Here is a 22,524-nt window from a genome sequence, read left to right on the forward strand (position 1 = left end):
GGCGTCCCCTTAGTGGAGGTTATTAAGCATGCTTAATAGTCAGGGAAGGGAGGTTAAGAGTAAGTTTCACCCTGCTGTCTTGGCTTTTAAAGTTTGGTTAAGATTGGCGCATTGGATAGGTCTTTGGATATCCAAGCAATATTTCAATCTTAAAAATGGAAAGAGGGTTTTAAAAGCATAGTTGTGACTCCCAGTCTGTCATGGAATGATTGCTTTCAGTTACTTTCTAGGATAACCATATGACCTAGGCATTATCATTTTTTAAAAACCTGCTCAGTCTTTCAATTCACCAGAGTCAGAAAAATAGTGATGCAAGTCTGCCTCTGCTCCAGGTAATTTGTTGAAACAGAAACAGCAGGTCCAAAATGCAGTCACCTGGTCTAAGCCCCACAATAGCAAACCAAGATTAAATACCTAACCTAAATGCAGTTTACGACACTCCCAGGACTGTGACCTTTAATCAGTTCAGTCTGGAATTACCTGGTCTGCACTGGTAAGGTAATGTGCCTGATATACGCCCCACTTTCCACCAAAGGAGGTGACTTTTTCCTAGAAACTTCATTTTCTCGCCCACTTCTGCCTACCAAAGCCTTCCATTTTGTACAGCTCCTCAGAGCTCCTTTTTACTTGCTGGATAGGATGTGGCTTGGTTCATGAATGTCGTGTAAAGCCAACTAGATCTTCAAATTTACTCAGCTGAATTGGTTTCTAACACTTTAACCTCTCTGGGCTTGTTTTCTCATCACCAACAATTGTCCTGTCAGCTTCACAGTCACTGAGAGACCAAACGAGGTAACAGATGCAAATGCTCTTTGAAAAGCATAAAAGCAGTACGTGTAAGTGAGCTACCACTCTTACTCTCAAAGTCTTATTAATTAACTTGGATATAAGAAATGGCTGAGTGAGCATAAGGAGGCCAGACTTTCTTCTTCCTAGTAGGTTTTTCATAGCCTCTGCTTCAGGATAAATAAAAAATTTTGTCACCCCCCCCCCCCCCCCGGGCTTCATTACAGGTCCCACCTGCTTTTCTGAGTGTGAGCAAAAGGACAGCTTCCCTGAACCAGAGGAAAGCAGGGTATTTTCTTTAGAGACGTGCCTTGCAGGTGGAGTCCCATCCACATTTATTCAGCTCCAAGTTCGCACAGAAGCAGGAGGTACACAGCGGAGTGGAGCGGATCCACTGACAGCAGTCCATCAACTGATAGTGGTAACAGGCTTCCTGTTAGGACAGCGGGAGTTACCGCCCACCTGCAGGACTGCACCAGCCGCAGACAGGCAGGAGGGGGCAGAGGCGGCCCCAGCTGGGCCCTGGGGCCCCACGCCAGGTAACATACCTTCAGAGTCCTCGACTGGGAAGGTAGCCCTTCTATCATTCCCCTTCCAGAGAGCCCAGGAGAAAGATCATTCTCTACTATTATAGGAAATAGCCCCCAAATCCAGACTTCGGACTAGGAGATTTACCCACTATTAAGACTCTTAAGAAGCTGCTGCGCCCTCCAGCGGAGAATTGGCGGCGGAACCGCAAACGGGCGCCGCAACGTGCCGGACACCTTAAAATCCTCCTTAAGAAACTCCCAATCACTGGCCCCGCCTCCTCACGGAGTCCCGCCCCCGGCGCGACCTCCTTCTGTGGCACCGATTGGTTGGCTCTTGTGCGTGAAGACGTTGCGTCGCGGGGCGGGGCAGAGGAGCGTTGTCCGTAAGGCCTCAGCCGTGTGTCCTCGGCCGCCACCCCCGCTGCTGTGTATATCCGCCCCTCTCCTCCCTTTCGAGGGTACTGGCGACAGCCGGGCCCTGGGGTGGCAGCGCAGCCACCAAACGTCTCCGCCGAGTTGTCTTTGCTAGTTGGCGGCTCTTTTCGGCTGGGTCCGGATCGGGGATTGGAAAATGGCGCCGGCGCCCCAAGGCGTCCGGGAGGAGCCGCGGCTGGATCGTCGGTCCAGAGCACTTTCCCGGCTTCTTTTCCTCGCCCAGGCTGCTCTCCTCTTGCTGCCGGCTGCTCGGGCGGGCCTGTGCCCCGCGCCCTGCTCCTGCCGCATCCCTCTGCTGGACTGCAGTCGCAGGAAACTACCAGCGCCGAGCTGGAGGGCGCTGTCGAGCCCGCTGCCCCCCGACGCTGCCAGCTTGTGAGTCGAGTTGCGGGGAGGGGGTCCAGAAGAAAGGGAGCTCCCGCTCCCAGGGCTCGCTTGGTCAGAGGTCGCGGTCGGGAGCCTAAGTTCTGAAGGGATATGCCGTTACAATGTTGCGAACTTTTTTGGGGGGTGGGGTGGGAGCCTGAACAACCTGGAGGTAAGTAAGGTTCTGGAGGCTCGTGTGACAAGCAGGGTTAAGGTTCTTCAGGCTGGGGAGTTTGTGACTCCGGGGCAAGGGAGGAGTTGGGACGGGGATCTTGTTAACGCCTCACTGGACCTGGGCACCGTCCTTGACTCTGGATGGCTGGAGATCCTCGCCCACTTTGGGCTGCCTCATCCAGATGTAACTCAACCTGAGTGCTCCGCAGGTACGTGATGTTATAACCACAGTCGCCAGTGACACAAGAACGGTCCTTTTGTCTCTGGTTCGCGTTTTGGCACGTTGGGTGCTGTAGTTTCGATACTTGAACGACAGGGTTGAAACAGCATGTGTTAGTAGGAGATCTAGTACTAATCCGAGGAACTACCTTTATAAGTGGCATTCTTAAAAAAAAAATCTAACTCAGGATTCACTGTAAAGAAAGGAGGGAGTATTCTTTCCCAGATCATGTGTTGCTTTAATTGTTTTCGGTGCATTTCCTTGTGCGAAGAACCTAAAAATCAGTTCTCTTTGTTTATGTGTGAGAAGCAAGTACAGTGATTGGAGGAATTCTTCTGGAGACTGTACTGCTGAATGCTCATCTTGACAGGCCTGTGTTAGTGTCACCTGGAGAGCTCCTTAGTCTGAGTCAGCCTGGTGGCAGTAGGAGCAACAGTAGGCGTTAAATGCTGCAATTATGGGGTTTCTTAACCACTAACAGTTATTCCTCTGTTGCTAACTGAGCATCGCATTTATTAATTGACAGACTTCTAATAGAGTCTTCTCTAAGAAGAGTGTCACAAAAAAGAATAGTTTGAGGTGCCATTAAAGTATGAGAGGCTGCTTGGATTTTCCACAAGTGGAAATTCTCTCTGCCGCAGAGGTTAAGGTATTTAAACGTTTACAAGTAGGTTAAGATAGATGGGAAAGAAAGCAACTTCAGAAGTTCTTTGAGAAAATTAAGGTAACTTAAATAACCAAATGTCATAGCATAGATCGGCACTAAAAATGTTTTCTGTTGTTTTATGGTAGTGATACCTGTAGCTAACTCTGTTTTTGCTGACCCAGATTAAATATAAAAATTGGTATCAGTGATCAGCGTGGTCTGTATTGAACTTAGCACAAAATCTTTGTAATGCAGCAAGTGCCTTTTTCTAAGAAATTCTTGGAACAGCTTCCTGATTATGATGGAATGAATCTGATGCAGGTTTAAAACCAACACTGTTTAGCTGTGTTCGAGGTAAATGTGGCTTGCTTTTTAAAGATCCTCTATTGGTAGGTTAACAGTAATTAGGAATAGTTTTATGTAAGATAAAATTATTTTGTGTCTGCATTTGATGTAATCTAGACAGATTTCCTAAAGCCAAATGACATCCCCAAATTCTAAATGTCTTATAATGAAATTGACATTTTCAGTTGAAGTAAAATGCCTTGGAGAGTAATTCTGTTGTAGAAATGTAATTGGATGGAAGTCTTACATTAGCAGAAGTTTTAGAATAATAAAACATTGCATTTTTATAAACTGAGAAATGTAACATTCTTCAGTCATTGCCTTCAGCTATAAAACCACCAAGTACACATGGGTTTTTAAATGTAAATTTGAATGTTTAAAGCAGATGTCATGCTCTGAATACATTAGGGATTCAAACTCAAATGCTGAACCTTGTGGCCATCATCAAAAAGATTATAGATGAAATCCGTTAATCTTGGTTTTTGAAATATGTATGTATGTATTATCTGTATTGAATTCCTGGTACAGAGCTCCTGAAACCTTTGTAATTTCCTAAGTGATAAGAGCACTAGGAGCATTTTGTGTTCTAACATTCAGTCCTTGACAGATTCTTGACACAGAAGCTCCTAAATCCCTTGGTATTTCCTGGGTGATGGGAGTGTGTTTTGATCTAAAGAGGAGACTCTCGATAGGCTCTTGAAGAGCTTCAGGATGGGAGTCCCTCACCAGAAAGACCAAGCCATTGTTAGAAGCTTGGAACTTTCAGCCCTATCCCTATTCTCCTGGAAGGGGAGGGACTAGAGATTGAGTTAATAATTGATCATACCTATATGATTACCTTCCAAAAAATCCCAAGAGTATGGACTTGAAGAGTTTCTAGGGTGAACATACCTTCACCCTGAGAGTGGCACACCTCAACTTTACTGGGACAGAAACTCTAGCAGCAGACCTTTCCAGATCTCACCCTGTGTATCTCTTTGCCTGGTTCTTTATCTCTGTTCTCTACCATATCCTTATGTAATAAGCCAGTAAACATAAGTAAGTGTTTTGCTGAGTTCTGTGAGCTGTTCTAGGAAGTGATTGAATCCAGTGAGGGGTTCCTGTGGACCTCCAGTTTTTAGCCAAGTCAGAAGTTGTAGGTAATATGGGGACCCACCACTTGTGATTAGTGTCTGGAGTCGGGGGCAGACTTGTGAGGCCGAGATCTTCTGTTATGAGGTCTGCTGTAACTCCAGTAGTGTTAGAATTGAATGGAATTGTAACTGGTGTTGGAGAATTGGTTGGTGTGGGAGGAAAACCCTCACGTGTCTGATATCAGCAGTATTATGTGTGGAGTAAAAGGAAGTAACAGGTGACAAAGACTCTTTGCTTGGGCAGACTTTAGACTTCTGAACTTTTCTGGGCCATATGTATATATCTTTGTAAAATTTAGTTATAGCAAGAAGCTTGCTAAGTCAGTTTAGCAAGAAGTGCCCCCGCTCAGTATCTGATTGGGTTCCTCCTCCTAGAACATCCAGAAAGTGATGTCTTATTGTTCTTGCTTGCTTTTAGCAAGAATCCTTTAGGCTGTTTAGTCAGTGCTTACCCCCTGCCCCCCAAGTTTCCTCTCAATAATTTTCCATTCATTGACCTCACTTCTGCTTTGCTATAAAGTCTGTCTTGCTCATGCATTATTCGGAATTGAGCCCCATCTCTTTCCTCCACTACAAAATTTCATAGCTTCACCACCTCCCAAAGTCTTCCTTACCATGCTTTAACAAGTATAATTTTTTTCCTTTTACCAGTTATGATCTCTCAACTTGGATAGGATCAGATTCATCATTGGACCCCCAGACCTCTCACCCAGGACCCTAAGTGCATACCTTTGAAGACTTTATCTTCATTCCTGACTGATTGATCGGGGATCCATTGGTGAGTCTGACTCCTGAACCATTGCTCCGGACAAATGTCCGTGGAAGCTGGTAAGGACAGATTTTGATTCTTAAGAGTCTGAGTATACTCCAGAAGATGAGATAGAGTCTCAGATAAACACAGGTTGTGTTGGAGTCCCATGTTTTTCTGTAAGAAGCTCAGTCAGAATGCCAGGCAAACAGCTGTTTGTAAGAAGCTGGGTTAGAGTCCTAGGCTTCTTTCTTTGAAAGCTACTTACCAGACTGGAAATCTCTTCTTCTTGACTCTTTTTTTTTTTGAGTGGGGATTATTTTCTGACTCTCTGGATTGTAAATCTGTTTGTATTTTTCCCCCTGTCTCCTTGTACTTGAAGTTTAGATTCCTGGCTCTCTATAATACCTCTTTGAGTTTTCTGTGTTGGATCCTGCTTTTCCATAGGATTTTTTCAGTTGACTCAAAATACCCATCTTGAACCCCTGCTAACTATGTTTGCTGCCAGCTGTGTCTGCATCCATTTGTGTTGGCATGCTTTTGCTGAGAATAATGGAGAATTTCATTGCCTTCTTTGAGAAACTTGAGATTTCCCCAATCTGGCTCCTTGAAGAGCTCTTCCTTCCCATTGCTGCTTTTCTTCCTCCTTCCTCTTACTGCCTTAAAACTTCCAGTTCCATTGAATCTTTTCTTATGTCCCTCTCCAAATTCTTTTCTTCTCTCTACCTCCGCCAGGCCTTTTTCCACGACAGTCTTTATAGTCCCTTGAATTTTATAGCCCCCTGCCCTCCATTAGGGGGTATTAGGGGACTTAGGGACCCCCATAAGCAACTACTTGACCTGAAAAGGAGAAGGCTAATTGGAAACAGACTGGATGTTTTGGCCAGTCGGATGGGCTTTGGAGATACGCAGGTAGTTGGCTAGATGTCTCCTTGGTCACTCACTTAAAATTTGGTCCACAACTTCCATAAAATGACATTATCAGGACAAGGGGAAGTCTTGAAGATGGTCTTTATATAATTGGTAAACCAACACATTAACTTGGCCCGACATTTCCTAGAAACACAATTTAAAAAAAAAAAAAAAAAAGAATATTTATTTATTTATTTATTTGAGAGAGAGCATGCACATGAGTGTGCATGTGCCTATAGGCAGGGAAAGAAGAGTCAGAGGAAGAGGGAGAAGCAGACTCCCTGCTGAGTAGGGAGCCTGACTCAGGGTTGGATCCCAGGACCCCAAGATCATGACCTGAGGTGAAGGCAATGCTTAACATACTGAGCCACCCAGGCACCCCTAGAAACAGTTTGTATAAAAATAGAAAAGTAGAGAAAAGACAAGAACAAATTATTTTGTATAAACCAGTGAATTTGTATTACTATATTTTACTAACTTAAGACTGAAATTTTAGAATGAAAACAGTAGCTGTGTGTGTGTGTGTGTGTATGTATGTTGTAAAGGTGTGATGTTTTTCTACCTCTGGATAATATTATCAAATTAATTTATAAAAACCCTTAAAGGAATTTAATTCAAGCTGCCTTAGAGGTAAGTGAGCACTTACATAAATTAAATATTTCTGAAACTCCCAGAAATAGAGAAACTAACCCAGTGTTTTGTCTTGCCCCCCATCCTCCCTTTCTTTTTTTTAAAGATTTCATTTGTTTGAGAGGGAGTGCAGCTTGTACATGAGCTGGTAGGAGGGAGAGGGAGAAGCAGACTCCCTGCTGATCAGGGAGCCCGTTGTAGGGCTCTGTTTCAGGACCCCAAGATCATGACCCGAGCTGAAGGAAGATAAGTGACTGAGCCACCCAGGCACTCCAAAACTAATCCAGTATTTTAAGTTTACATTTGTAAATAAAGCTATTTTGAAAATTGATGGTAAAATAAGTCTTTAAAGTCAGCATTAAATATAATGTGAACATCTAATTTTTCTTCTACCTAAGCTTATTAGTCAAGCTTATATAATCTCTACTAGACTTTAAGATTATAAAACTATAAATCCAAATTAAGACTAAAACATAAAAATGAATTGCTTGATGTATGTCAAGCACTATAGTTAAAAAAAAAAGACAGTGGGGAGACCATGTATTTAATCTTCCTGGGTTTTTACTTTTGTGATGCTTGCTTATCATTTATAAAATATATATGATATATAAAAATATATATAAATATATATTTATTATATTTATATATAACAATATATAATAATTATAATTATATGATTATAATCTATAATATTATATATTATATTTATATTTATATATTAGTTATATACATAAAAATATATAACTAAAAATAGTTAATGGGAGTGGGGCATCTGGGTGGCTCTCTCAGTTGGGTATCTGCCTTCAGCTCAGGTTATGATCTCGGAGTCCTGGATTTAGGCCCCGCGTCAGGCTCCCGGCTTGGTGGGGAGTCTGCTTCTCCCTCTGCCTCTCCCCCTGCTCTTGCTCTCTCTCCCTCTCTCTCTCTCTCTCAAATAAATAAAATTTAAAAAATAGTTAATAGGGTGGGTGCCTGGGAGGCTCAGTTGGTTAAGCCTTTGGCTCAGGTCATGATCCCAGCATCCTGGGATAGAGTCCCACATCACCCTGCTTCTCCCTCTCCCACTCCCCGCTGCTTGTGCTGTCTCTCTCGGTCAAATAAATAAATAAAATAGAAATAAATAAATAGTTAATGGGGAAATAACTTGAGATGATGGGTGGCTTAGTTTGGTGTTAATAATCTGCCTAAAATAGGGGGCGCCTGAGTGGCTCAGTGGGTTAAGCTGCTGCCTTCGGCTCAGGTCATGATCTCAGGGTCCTGGGATCGAGCCCCGCATTGGGCTCTCTGCTTAGCAGGGAGCCTGCTTCCCTCTCTCTCTCTCTGCCTGCCTCTCCATCTACTTGTGATTTCTCTCTGTCAAATAAAGAAATAAAATCTTAAAAAAAAAAATAATCTGCCTAAAATAAAAAAGTAGACCATTTTTTAAAAGTTTTTCTTTTTTTTTTTTTTTAAGAGAGAGCAAGCACAAGGGTGTTTGCATGTATGTGTGTGGGCAGGGGCAAAGAGAAAGGGAGAGAAAGAATCTTATGTAGACTCCACACCAGTGCAGAGCCTGTTTTGAGGCTTGATCTCATGGCCTTGAGATTGTGACCAGAGCTGAAATCACAAGTCAGATGCCTAACCAAGTGAGCCACCCAGGCACCCCAAATGTAGGTCATTTCTAAGCAGAGTAAACTGCTGAAACATTCGCTACTGAATCTCAGTTTGGGTTTTTGTATTTTTGGTGTCTTTTTTTTTTTTTTTAAAGATTTTATTTATTTATTTGAGACAGAAATCACAAGTAGACAGAGAGGCAGGCAGAGAGAGAGAGGGGAAGCAGGCTCCCCGCTGAGCAGAGAGCCCGATGCGGGGCTCGATCCCACGACCCTGGGATCATGACCCGAGCTGAAGGCAGAGGCTTTAACCCACTGAGCCACCCAGGCGCCCCTTGGTGTCTTGTTTTTATGTGGTATAGAAAATCTAAAGATACTTGAATCTCTTAGTAAACATGTCATTTACCACATTGAAAAATAATTTTGTGAGGAATTATATGTCTCTAGAAATTGTGAAATTGCATATTCGTAAGTGTACTAATCTACAGAATGCTGATATATGACAGAAGGCAATTGTCTATGTTTAGTATTCTCTGTAAAAGAAAGTTTATTAATGCTTTTAAAAATTGTAGGGGCAGGGGCACCTGGGTAGCTCAGTGGGTTAAAGCCTCTGCTTTCGGCTCAGGTCATGATCCCAGGGTCCTGGGTTCAAGCCCCGCATCGGGCTCTCTGCTCAGTAGGCAGCCTGCTTCCCCTCCTCTCTCTCTGCCTGCCTCTCTGCCTACTTGTGATCTCTGTCAAATAAATAAATAAAAATCTTAAAAAAAAAAAAATTGTAGGGGCACCTGGGTGGCTCAGTCGTTAAGCGTCTGCCTTCGGCTCAGGTCATGATCCCAAGGTCCTGGGATTGAGTCCCCTCTCGGGCTCCCTGCTTTGCAGGAAGCCTGCTCCTCCCTCTCCCACTCCCCCTGCTTGTGTTTCCTCTCTGACTCTTTCTCTCTCTGTCAAATAAAAATCTTAAAAAAAAAATTGTAGGGCGCCTGGGTGGCTCAGTGGGTTAAGCCGCTGCCTTCGGCTCAGGTCATGATCTCAGGGTGCTGGGATCGAGTCCCACGTCGGGCTCTCTGCTCAGCAGGGAGCCTGCTTCCTCCTCTCTCTCTGCCTGCCTCTCTGCCTGCTTGTGATCTCTCTCTGTCAAATAAATAAATAAAATCTTTAAAAAAAAAAAAAATTGTAATCAGTATATGTAGGTAGAACTATTAGAAACCGTAAAAATAATATGAAACAATTTGGGGCACCTGGGTGGCTATGGTTAAGCCTCTGCCTTCAGCTCAGGTCATGATCTCAGGGTCCTGGGATTGAGCCCCTCATCGGGCTCTCTGCTCAGCGGAGAGCCTGCTTCCTCCCTCTCTCTGCCTACTTGTGATCTCTCTCTCTGTCAAATAAATAAATTAAAAAAAAAATAATATGAAACCATTTTATATGCAGAGTGTGTAAGGCATGAAGGATGTGTTTTTTTGCAGGGAAAAAAATAATTTTCTAAGGCAGACTGACAGGTTGTTCCAAATGGGAAATAATAAAAAATACAAGACGAAAACTGAATGGATATTAGAAAAATGGTTATAGATGTGCAGAACAGTAATTATATGTGTGGTCAGGTTGCTAAGATTTAGTGATTTATTTATAAGTTAAAAAAAATTTAACTTTAATATCAAAATGTACCTGATGCAGAACTAGAGAGGTACAGTTTTCTTGGATTATTTCTCTGCTTTTATTAAGAAATTGTAAAAAGATTTTCCTTTACCTTTTATGTAATTTGCCTAGGAAACAAAGATTTTGTGTGTAATTAAAATAATTTCCTGTGCTTTTTGTGTTCATCAGTTCTTTGATAATTTCTTTTTTTAAAAGATTCATTTTATTTATTTATTTTTAATTTTATTTATTTATTTGACAGACAGAAATTACAAGTAGGCAGAGAGGCAGGCTGAGAGAGAGGGGGAGGGAGGCTCCCTGCTGAGCAGAGAGCCTGATGCAGGGCTCCATCCCAGGACCCTGAGATCATGACCTGAGCTAAAGGCAGAGGCTTAACACACTGAGCCACCCCGGTGCCCCAAGATTAATTTATTTTAGAGAGAGCGCTTGTGCAGTGTGTGGGGTTGGGTGTTGCAGAGGAGAGGGAGAGGGAAAAGGATTGAAGTAGATTCTCTGCTGAGTGAGGAGCCTGACTACTGGGCTCAATTTCATGACCCTGAAATCAGGAGTCCAGCAAAAATCTTGAGTTGGGCATTTATCCGACTGAGCCATACAGGTACCCCAAGTCTTTTATTACTTTAAAGAATTGAGTCTTTTCAATATTACAAAAGCTAAGATTTTTTTTCAACCATGTAATTTTCTGTATTTGCCTTTGAAATCTTTTGCCACCTTTTTTAAATGAGTAGGTATTGTTTCACAGTGACCTGTTAAGTCAATTGTTTATTTTTTTAAAAGATTTTATTTATTTGAGAGATAATGAGCATGAGCAGGGGGAGTGGCAGAGAGAGATGGAGGAGATTCCCTGCTGAGTGCAGAACCCTTCACAGGGCTCAAACCTAGGACGTGGAGATGATGACCTGAGCTGAAATCAAACACTTAACAGACTGAGCCACCCAAGTGCCCCTTACTTAATCAGGCATTTAAACCATTTGACATTTTTGACAACTTCCCCAAATAAAATTCTAAATGGATTTTTTTTTTTAAGTAGGCTTTACTCCCAGTATGGAGCCCAGTGCAGGGCTTGAACTCATGACCCAGAGATCAAGACCTGAGCTGAGATCAAGAGTTGGGTGCTTAACTGACTGAGCCACCCAGGGACCCCTACATGGAATTTTTTGACCTCACACTAACTTTATTTTAATATTATAATTTTTTCAGAGGGCCTCTGAAAAAATGTCAAAGGATTTGTCGCTCACCCTGTAAAAGAGACATTTAAACTAATTAGGTTTATTTGCTATGTTAGATTACATGGGACGCATTGTCAAGTAAGAAATGATGACAAACCTTCTTAGGTTATTTGTGTATGGATATATGTTACTAATTTTGGTATTCCCAGAAATGTTTGAAGTTTATAGTTGTTGTCTAGTATGTTAAAGTATTATATGATACAAGAATAACTTTTTTTGCTTATCAAATGAACTCTGATCAGAATTTTAACCATGGCTGTTATAAGTCTTTTTCATTCATAGACAAGTTGTTTTACTTTCATTCTTCTCTGAGACCAGTTACAATCAGCTACAGGCAAGAATACTCCATAATGGTGTCAGTTGAATAATTTTTTAAAAAAAGATTTATTTATTTATTTGAGAGCATGAGCAGGTGGGAGGGCAGAGGGAGAGGAAGGAGCAGACTCCTCACTGAGCAAGGAGCCCAAAACAGGGCTTGATCCTAGGACTCCAGGATCATGACCTGAGTTGATGGCAGATGTTTAACTGACTGAGCCACCCAGGCATCCCTCAGTTGAATAATTTTAAGGCAATGCATTGGGCTGAGTAAGAATTTCCAGAACTAATGAAGAAGCTGATGGATTCATAAAACTGCTAACCCAAGATCGAAGAGAATAAGAATTAATTACATGGGACCAAATGAACTGAAGAAGATGGTTATATTTTTTTAATGCCTCTTTGTTTGAAACAGTGCTCCTTCTTTAATGTTTTCCAGATTTAAAGAAAGCCCCCCCTTTTTTCTCTTAAACTGTAGCTTACAACAATCTGATTATACCTTTGTGAACAAAGATGAAACAGTTACTTTTTCTACCTCTCTGATCCCTCCAGAATTTGGAAACTCTTAGTGCATATTCTTGTTTTCAGGATACTGTGGTTATTTGTGTAAGTTGAAGAAGAATCTGTTCTTGTAACAGGATACAATTGGAAACATTGGTTTTATTATCAGGGCTTCAACTGTAATGTTATAGTTGAGAGTGACATGCATAAAATCTGGTTTAAAGGGAGTAAGATCGCCCTTATGAAGCTATTGCTCTTGGAAAAACTGGCCTGCTATCTGTCCTACAGGGTTCCCAGCGTTATAGGTGAGTAAGGAGTGTTACTTCCTGGCAGGCCCAGAAATCTCAGGCTATCTTGGGGATCCCAAGGAAAGAGGAATTGTCTCAGGCTTTAGATATGAGAAGACAAAGTTTGGTAGCTAATTCCTGGATTGGCTACATAATCGCAGAGGCTTTTAAAAGTTTGTTTATTTATTTATTTATAAAAATATTTTATTTATTTATTATTTGACAGAAATCACAAGTAGAGAGAGAGAGAGAGGGAAGCCGGCTCCCTGCTGAGCAGAGAGCCTGATACAGGACCCTGAGATCATGACCTGAGTGGAAGGCAGAGGCTTAAGCCCACTGAGCCACCCAGGTGCCCCGAGGCTTTTAAAGTTTAATCTGATATTTCTGTATGAAAAGGTCCAGTAAAAGCAAACTCAAAAAATGACTGGATGGGCAGTCACTATTCTTGCTGCACCTATGTAAATAATCGGACAAATCTAATGAGGTCAGAATTCTTTGGTTGGTTTTTTTTTTTTTTTGCTTTTTTTTTTTAAGACAAAAACTAAAAACTTTATTTTAACTGAAATGTCACAGAAACAACTTAGACAACTTGACAGACTTAAATATCCCAGGCTTTAAGTGAGATCAGAATTCTTTCGTTGAAAGGTTCACTATAGAGAGAAATTTTTTTGTTTCAGTGCAGATCTGTAGTGCACCCTTGTGGAGTCTGTCTTGCATGTTTTGCCAGTCCTTACCAGATACTCAACTCTGGTTTCCTCCAGAGTTGTTTATAATTTTTCAAACTAATGTTTATGGTTTTAATTTTTCAGTTAATTTGAAAATTTAATTTTCAGTTTTTCAAACTAATGTTTGTAGTTTTTCAAACTAATGGCTCTAAGTTTTCAAACTAATGTTTGTAGTTTTTTCTCCCACCCTTCTGCTTGACATCACCGAAAATTAAAACTGCTCTTTTCCTGAAACCCTGCAAGCTAAAGCTGGATGACTTGGTACAAAATTAAAAAAAAAAAAAAAAAAAAAAAACACACCAAAAAAACCAAATCACCACATATCATATATATGGGCAACCCTTGTGCCTCCTGCTTTATGGACGAGAGGTTCACCAGAACACCCAGTGCCATCACCAGAGGCATTCAGACTACAAACCAGGAAAATTCTTCAGATGGCTACTGCCACCCTCATTCCACCATTTAAAGATGCTTCGAGCTCTACTCTGGAATTTCAGCTGGCACTCCTCTGGACTCAGAAACTAGGTTTCTAATCTAACTATTAATTTTTGTTTTCTTGTATTTTCATAGAAGCTCCCCTCATTAAATGCCTGTGCATCATCAAGCTGATATCCTTTAATACTAGCATCATCAAGCTGATATCCTTTAATACTAAGTCCCAACAGAAGCTTTCCCTGGTCCTTAATGGACAAAAGGCGACTGAAAAAGAGAATAGACTTAATTGTTCAGAGGAGGGATGAATGCCTCTTTCCTTGGACAAGAATAGGACAGACAGATTCTTTGGTTGACCAAATTTTAGGCTCCTGAATCATCTTCTGGGCTCCTCCTTCTAGGTCCTTGTAAAAGCAGTTTTAGCAAGAGCCCTGCTAAGTCAGTTAAGCAAGAAGCCTTCACTGTAGGATCACACCCTTGGTATCTGATCATACCCTTTGATGTCTGATTGGTTTTCTTACCTTCCAGCATTCTTCAGGTGCTGTCTGGTTACCCAGGCCTGTCTTCAGCAAGAATCTGCTTATATTTGGTTAGCCAGAACCCACCTTATCCCTGTTTTTTCCTTTTAGTGATTTTCCATGCACTGATTTTGGCTGACCACCCTGCTCCTTGGCTATAAATTCCCACCTGCCCATGCAGTATTTGGAGTTGAGACCACTCTCCCCTTCATTGCAAAAATGTCACCACAGTGGTTCCTATACCTGAAGAGAAAACCTGTACCACCTTGAATAAAGTTTTCTCATGAGGTTTTAACAGGTGTCATTGAATATTTTTTCCTTTTAACACAGGTGTCACAGAAGTGAGATTTACTAGAGTGGCCCTGGCTTATAGAAACATGGTTTGGGAAGAGAGGGTAGAGGATGGGGAATGTGGAGCCATTGATCCTGGGAGACATGTGTTCACCTCTGGTATGGAGCAGTAGCTGTCCTGCTCTCAGTTACTGAATATAAAAGTTACAAGTGGAGTTTAGAGATGGATCCAGTTTCCAGCACTTTGGTTCACTAGATATATGTAAGGAAATGGAAACTAATAAGGAAAAGGTGAAATGTTAAGTCCTTTGGCTATTGTAATGTGTGATAGTTAAAATAAAATTAAAAGAGACTTCTGGGTCTGATTTTGATCAAACTTCACTCAGTCAGTTTTGACTACTAGCCCCAAAGTTGCCTCCCTCAAGGGGAAAATTATGCAAAGGCAACAAAAAGTTACCTCTAGAACCTCTGGTCACCAAGAAGACCATTGGTGTAAGGGGGAGGGCAAAAGCGAGAAATTACTGAAACCAGGGAATATTGTGTGAAGGAGTTGTTTTCATTTTGTGGATCAGTAGTAGCAGTTTTCTGAAGAACCTTTATTAAAATGGGTTTGGAGAGTAACTTAGGAGAAGTATCTCGTTTTAAATGCTGTAGTGTGGGAGACTATGTTTGGGTTGGTGCAGGATGCATGGCTCACTATGGAGCAATCACAGATAGCTGTCTGTGGTCCAGACCCAAAGCAGGTTATTCCCGAGGGAACAGCCAGCCTCGTGGTCTGGATAAAAGCCACTCTAAGGTCTCTTTACCTTGATAATGGGGACTGCCCACCTGGCCCTGTAATGCCAAGTGGAACACCACCCTCAATGGAGCAGATGGTATGCTTCATATATAAGCTCAGTGGGATTATGTTTATGATAATTGGGATATTCATCTGCTGAGTATGTGTGTTACTCTATTGATAGTAAATGCTGTGGTTAAGGGGAGCTCTTTTGCATGAACACCCCATATAACCTTAAGTGCTGCAAAACCTAGGGACAATAGGGGAAGCCTTACATATTTGCTGTCTCAGCTTCCCCTCCCAGGTTTTTTTTTTTTTTTTTTTTTTAAGATTTTATTTATTTATTTGACAGAGAAATTACAAGTACACTGAGAGGCAGGCAGAGAGAGAGAGAAGGAAGCAGGCTCCCTGCCGAGCAGAGAGCCCGATGCGGGACTCGATCCCAGGACCCTGAGATCATGACCCGAGCCGAAGGCAGCGGCTCAACCCACCACCGAGCCACCCAGGCGCCCCCCCCCCCCAGGTTTTATAGCCCTTAATAAAAGTATCAGGTTAATTAGCAAGAGAACAAGGAAAGGCAAAGGAAAGAATCAAGGGACTAGTTTTAGCAAGATGGAAATTTTTATTTTACTCATTTATTTATTTTTAAAGATTTTATTATTTGACAGAGAGAGACTCACAGAGCAGAAGCAATGGGAGAGGGAGAAGCAGGCTTCCCGCTGAGCAGGGAGCCTGATGTGGGCTCCATCCCAGGACCCTGGGATCATGACCTGATTGGAAGGCAAATGTTTAACCGACTGAGCCACCCAGGCACCCCAATGTGGAAAATATTAAATAATTTTAAGAAATCAGGTGAATAAAGCATATATCATTTGGAGCAAGACAAAGGAAAAAGAAAGGGAAGAACCACAGGATTCAAGTGAGGAGAATGGAAAGCTTTAGATGGTTATTAAGAAGTGGGATGAATTAGGGATGCCTGGGTGGCCCAGTTGGTTAAGCGTTTTCCTTTGGGTCAGGTCATGGCCCTGGGGTCCTGGGATCCAGTCCCGCATTGGGCTCCTTGCTCAGTGGGGAGCCTGTTTCTCCCTCTGGCTGCTGTTTTCCCTGCTTGTGTGTGCTCTGTCTCTGATAAATAAATAAAATTTCTAAAAAAAAAAAATTGGATGAATAAGATAGATATTGATGGGGTTAAGACAAAGATTTTAGTACAACACTACTTAAGGTTGGGCAGTCCACAGAGACCTTTATCTGCACCCCCCCCCCCCCATAAAGGGCCTCAAATAAGTATATTCTATTTATCCCAGTTTGGAGAAATTTAAAAAATCTAAAGGCAGAGATTACAGTGAGTAATGTGACTAGTAATTGCTTGGGGCATTGGGTAGATAAATTAAGTGAGCTAAAAAAAATTTTTCTTTTTTTAAAATTTTATTTATTTATTTGACAGAGATCACAAGTAGGCAGAGAGGCAGGCAGAGAGAGATGGAAGCAGGCTCCCCACTGAGCAGAGAGCCCGATGCGGGACTCGATCCCGGATGCTGAGATCATGACCTGAGCCAAAGGCAGCGGCTTAACTCACTGAACCACCCAGGTGCCCCAGTGAGCTAAAAATTGATGAAGGGCCAGGGTCCCTTGGCTTCATCCCTGGGAAGACCCAAAGCCTTTTGCACAAGAGTGGGTAAAATAATCAGGAGGTGGAGAAGGAAAGTTCCCAGGATTCCTTGATATGGGAGTCTCTTGCGCTGTGGTATTTGCACTCGAATACCAGAACCCATTGATAAAGCCCTATTGCAGTTGAAGGAACAGAAACATAGAAGGGTTGATAGGATTTTGAAAGTTGGAATGTTTAAACAAGGCTGTATGTAAAGAAGTGTCTCCTTTACCTGAATGTTTTATGGAAATGAATTGCGTCTAGCTTGGGAATCAGATTTCCTAGTATTGTAGAACCAAGATGTGTTCGTAAGTTTCAGCTGGAGGCTATAGTTAGGAATATAAGGTGAAAGTTTTTGAGAGAATGGGTGTATTCGAACAAGTTTTTACCTGATTGTATTTAGGGAGATGGACCTTCTGTCTGACTGGGGAATATTTCCTTTACCTATTATTGTAAAACCGAAGTCAGGTAAAGCCATCTTTCAACATTAATTGGATACACTAAAGGGGAACCTGTAAGATTGCCCAAGCCCAGACAATGTAGAATAGAAGTCCAGGTGCTTGTATGGACAAAGTTTCTGCGTTAGTCTACGGTAGTAGTGTACCATACAGACTGTGGCTTATGGCAAAAGCCTCTGAGTGCCTCCCAGCAATGACTTTCTGGACTTTGGACTAGAGAATTCCCGCTTGAAGGGCAATTACTGCCTTGCTATTGACCAGTAATTGAAACAGCCACTGTGACTAAAAATCATAAAAATAATCTTGCAAACTGAAATACTCATGACGTTTTGCACAATGTCGGATAACACTTCATTAGGTAGGGCAGTGCCCGGAGAGTTCTGTACCAAAATGGAAATGAGCAGAGGAGATACTCAAGAGCAGGAAGGTTCTTTCCCCCCAGAACGACTAGGGAACTATGTGGAGCTGCTGGATTCTGTTGTCCCTTGGGCAGAGTCCTAGAAACAGTTCATAACTGACCAGTGAGGAGCTCCTTGGTTGGGGATGGCAGTTCCAAAGTGAACTTCCTGTTTAGAAGGCCACCACTCTGATTGGAGAAGGTGAAGACAAATTAGCTTGGTGGATTGAATTGCATGCTATTTTCCTAGAAGCACGGATGAATTGAACAGTGGTAAAAGCCCCTGTGTTTGGGTTTTTACTGATTCACAGGCAGTGGCCAGTGGCTTGGCCATATGGCTAGGCAGAAGAACAGTGGAAACCTACCTGGCCTATTAGAGGGATGCCCACAGAGAGCACAGCCCTGTGGAAATCGCTGCGGGAATTTGAAGTGTGCGTTAAAGTAGGGCATCTCAGTGCTCATCAGAAGAACCCGTTTTCAGGTTCGTAAGGCAATTGGAATCAAGCACATACTCCTGTGTGCTTGCTTGAGGTGGCCACCTGGGTGGACAGGAGTGGATAATGGGGCAATGTAAAGATGACTGAATATATACGTAATCCTCCTTACCTTCTGAGGCACAAAATGCCAGTAAGAATTGTTTTATCGGCAGGCAAAATAGAGATTGTAGATGGCTAGGTGGCAGATTCCTGTTAGGAAAGCCCTACATATTGGTGGCAATAAGACTGATGCTGTAATTCTGGTAGGTTACAGATGGGTCCTGACAAGAGTAGACACTGAGTCTGGACTGGGCTTTGGCTATATGACAGTAGATGCAAATACTCAAATTACTACAGAAGAACTGGAACAGAAGATAATTATAACAATTTGGGTGGCCAACCATAATTTCTTTAGACTGAGGAATATACAGCTCATAGTGTCTAACAAATGGGCAGAGAGATGTCCTCAGAGTACTAGTTTAATAGAGAATTGAACAGGTAATGGAAACATTGGTTGTGTAAAATGGGAGGTAAAGACCTGAGCGTGTGGCTTACCCATGTTCATGAGAGTGTATGCTCATTCATTGTGAGGTGGGGCTAAAGGAGTGGCCCCACCAGGCAGAGTCCTCTTTTTTCCCAGTGGATCTGGGGAAGAGGGGATGGCAAAGGGTGCTGGGATGACTGTAGTTCTTTTCAAGAGAGGAGTATCCTCATGTCATGACTGTTCTTTTCCTTCTTCACATCACCTCAACTTTTTTCCTTTGTGTTTGGTACACCAGTCATATGACCAGAGCTGCAGATACAAAGTGCTGAAAACAGGTGATTCCTTAGCAAGAGACTGTATTTTTAAGCTTGGGTTGGAATCCCAAGGGCCTGATGGGATGGGTTGTGCCTTTGCTTCATCTGGCAAAATTGAGGTTAAGAGTGAATGCCACTCCTGTTGCTTGGTGGTAAGAGGAGCCTAGTGGTTCTACATCTATATAACCTTTCCCCAACTGAATGGAGTGGACTGAGGGGGATGTGGTTCCTGCTAGTCTGTTACTGCTGTTTGCAATCTAGATCACAGTAGCCAGACCTGATGTCTCTTCCAAAGGGGAAAGAGTTTGCGTGTTAAGTGGAGAGAAGGAGCAATAGTAGCTGAGGGTAGAGGGATGAATAAATGGGTTGTATAGTGAGGGAAATCCAATGTTAGCACCTCAAAAGGGGCTCAGAGTAAGAGATGATAATCATCTCTTCGTTATCTCAGATGCCTTGCTGAAACTTTGTTTGCTTATACCACTCTTGCTTTTGTGACCTTAAAAGATTTAGAAGCCTGTGAACCTGAGTGGCCTTGGCTGGAAAGCAATTTCATATGAGATGATGATGGACGAGTACAATTATTAATGACTGAATGGGATTCTAATGTGTATCTTTTGAGTTGTGTATCTTTTTGCTTTAAGGGGGTCTGTGGCCAGAGACCAAGGTGGGCTGTGAAATAATATAAAAAGTATATACTGGTCTCTGACCCTGGTTGGTGGCAGAGCTGAAATCCTTGAAACTTCCAAGTGATGAGAGCATTGGAAATATCTTGTGCTCTAATACTTGGTCTTTGACTCCTGACATAGCGCCTGCTACTTAGAGTTACCTTTTGTGCCTGTGATATTTTCACCATACTTCTTTTTTTGTTTTTTAGATTTTTTTTTTTTTTTTTTAAGATTTTACTTATTTGAGAGAGTGAGACACAGTGAGAGAGGGAACACAAGCAGAGGGAGTAGGAGAGGGAGAAGCAGGCTTCCCCCTGAGCAGGGAGCTGGGTACGGGCCGGATCCTGGGATCATGACCTGAGTGGAAGGCAGATGCTGAACAACTGAGCCACCCAGGTGCCCCAGATTTTTATTTATTTATTAGAGAGAGGGGTGCTTGCGTGGCTCAGTTGGTTGGACATCTGTCTTTGGCTCAGGTTGTGATCTTGGGGTCCTGGGACTGAGCCCCGTTTCAGGCTTTCTTCGTGGCAGGAGGTCTGCTTCTCACTCTTTGTACTTTCAAATGAATAAATAAAATCTTAAAAAAAAAAAATAGAGTGAATGAGCATGAGGAAGGTGGGGTTGGGGGGAGAGGTGGCGGTGGAAGGACAAAGGGAGAGGGAGAAGATTTCCTGCTGAGCAGGGAGCTCAATGCCAGGTTTGATCCCAGGACCCTGAGATCACAACCTGAGTTGAAGGCAGATGCCTATGTGACTGAGCCACCCAGGTGCTCCTTACCATACTTCTTATAGAGAAGTGAGATGGGCTGTGGGGGTGAATTGGGGGTAGTCTTCTGGGACTGAGCTCTTAACTTGTAGGGTGTGCTGTAACTCCCATTAATGCCTGAACTGAATTGTGGGACATCCAGTTGGTGGTGGTGAATTGGTTGTGTGTGTGGGAAATCATACATCTGGTGTCAGGAGTGTTGTGTATAGGAATAAAGGTAGAAGAAACGGAATTTTTGCGAGACAGAAACCTGTTTGGATTCTGTCTTTGTGCTTCTGTGTATCAGAAACTCATATTTTATTTGGTTATTCAAAATTTGACTGGATTAACCATGGGTGCTAAGCTCTGTATCACATTATTCTGATACTACACACACACACACACACACACACACACACACACACTACATGCAGGAATTGGAGGCCCACATGTATCAGTCAACTTCTTGATTTATCAAATGACACCATTAGAATCCCTATCCTCCAATTATTTGTTTTCATGGTCATTTCATGACAGGACCAAAAATTAGGAAGTGTATAATTATAGAAATAAAGGCATTCTGTAGATTAAATATATTTAACTTTATGGAAAACTTGTCATCTTGTCCTTCCTATCTTTGTTTCACTGTGGACTGGTAAAAACTTCATCATGGATCAGTGGGAATCACTGCTATATTTGATTAATTAAATTTCATATGTATTTATTTCTAGTTTCTTATCACTTCTGTTCTCATGATGATAACTTTAAGAGTTGTTTGCATTTGTTCTTTTAGAATAGTTGTGAACAGATGAGTTCTTTAGCTTACGGAGAGGACATTGATTTACACTGGATAACTCTTAAGAAAGTCCAAATTTGTGGGTGACATGAGCTTCAACCTTTTTAGCTGCTGCCCTTGGTCAGTAACATTGGCAGAATGTTTTCACTGTTAGTTAACAGGTGGACTCACCCTTTATCCTTTCAAAGGTCCAGATCTCACTACCAGTGTGATAGCAAGTAAAAATTACATAGCTTTGTCGATACTTTGTATTTCCTTTCTAAAGGGGAAGATAGGGGTTCCTGGGTGGCTCAGTTGGTTAGGTGTCTGCCTTTAGCTCAGGTCATGATCCTGGAGTCCTGGGATCAAGCCCTGGGTCAGGCTTCCTGCTCAGTGGGGAGTCTGCTTCTCCCTCTCCTTCTACTCCCCCTGCTTGTGTGCACTCTCTCTTTCAAATAAATAAAATCTCTTAAAAAGCGGGGGGGGGGGGGAACAGTTAATTTGTAGTGTCCTTCCTTTCTACACTTATAGTGATACTGGCAAGGATTAAAATATGCTTTGGAAAACATTCTTAGGTTTTAGAAAGTGATGCATGTGTTAGGGAAGTTGATTTGAGGGCCCTAAGTTCACTGCAGGTATGTATGTTTTTCTGAAAATGAACTCTCAACCTTCCATTGTATGTTGTGAAGAAAACTGTGAGAGGCAGAGACATAACATTGACATAATTTGATACTCTTTAGTTGAATAATCGAGCTGGAAAGTGAAAAGAACTTTGACAAGGTGGTGAACTGTAAATGAGTCCTTTAAAAAACAATATTGATGTGATTTCCTTTCTACTAAGGTCCCTCATTTACTTCATTTATTTATTACTATCATTTATTACTGTCAACCTTTATTTTCTACTTCCTCCATCCGTTGTGTTCGTGTTATTTTCACCATACTTACTACAGAGAAGTAAGATTGACTATATGGAACTGAGCATACAGTGTGTTTAGAAAGCCGGTTCTCTCTAATCAAACCTAGTAGGACTTCCTTCTCTTGGTCTCTAGGCTTCCATATGGTAGAAATCAGAGTAAACTCTTTTTGCTCTGGATAATACTACCCTGTTCCAAGTTGACTTTTCAGAGTAAAACACTGGAAAGATGCTCTACATCTTCATTCCTCTCACCTCTCACAGTCTCTCTACCAATCAGCACCTGCCATGAGACCATCAGCACCAGTGTCATTATACCCTTGATTCTTTTTTTTTTTTTTTTTTTTTAAGATTTTCGTTTTATTTATTTGACAGAGAGATCACTAGTAGTCAGAGAGGCAGGCAGA

At 42.1% G+C, this 22,524-nt stretch overlaps 1 protein-coding gene across 3 annotated transcripts in view; it reads left to right on the forward strand.

Moving 5' to 3' along the window:
* Window positions 1-1,664: 1,664 nt before the first annotated feature.
* LRIG2 (leucine rich repeats and immunoglobulin like domains 2) overlaps window positions 1,665-22,524 on the forward strand; it is a 64,610-nt gene continuing 43,750 nt past the window's right edge. For 2 of the 3 annotated variants that reach the window (XM_059135429.1, XM_059135430.1), the window contains exon 1: window positions 1,665-2,126. In XM_059135429.1, coding sequence (XP_058991412.1) covers window positions 1,888-2,126 — 239 coding nt within the window. In that variant the 5' untranslated portion in view covers window positions 1,665-1,887. The other variant, XM_059135431.1, reaches the window with a different exon arrangement.

The sequence above is a fragment of the Mustela lutreola genome, chromosome 10 (assembly GCF_030435805.1).
Source record: "Mustela lutreola isolate mMusLut2 chromosome 10, mMusLut2.pri, whole genome shotgun sequence".
Classification (NCBI taxonomy): domain Eukaryota; kingdom Metazoa; phylum Chordata; class Mammalia; order Carnivora; family Mustelidae; genus Mustela; species Mustela lutreola.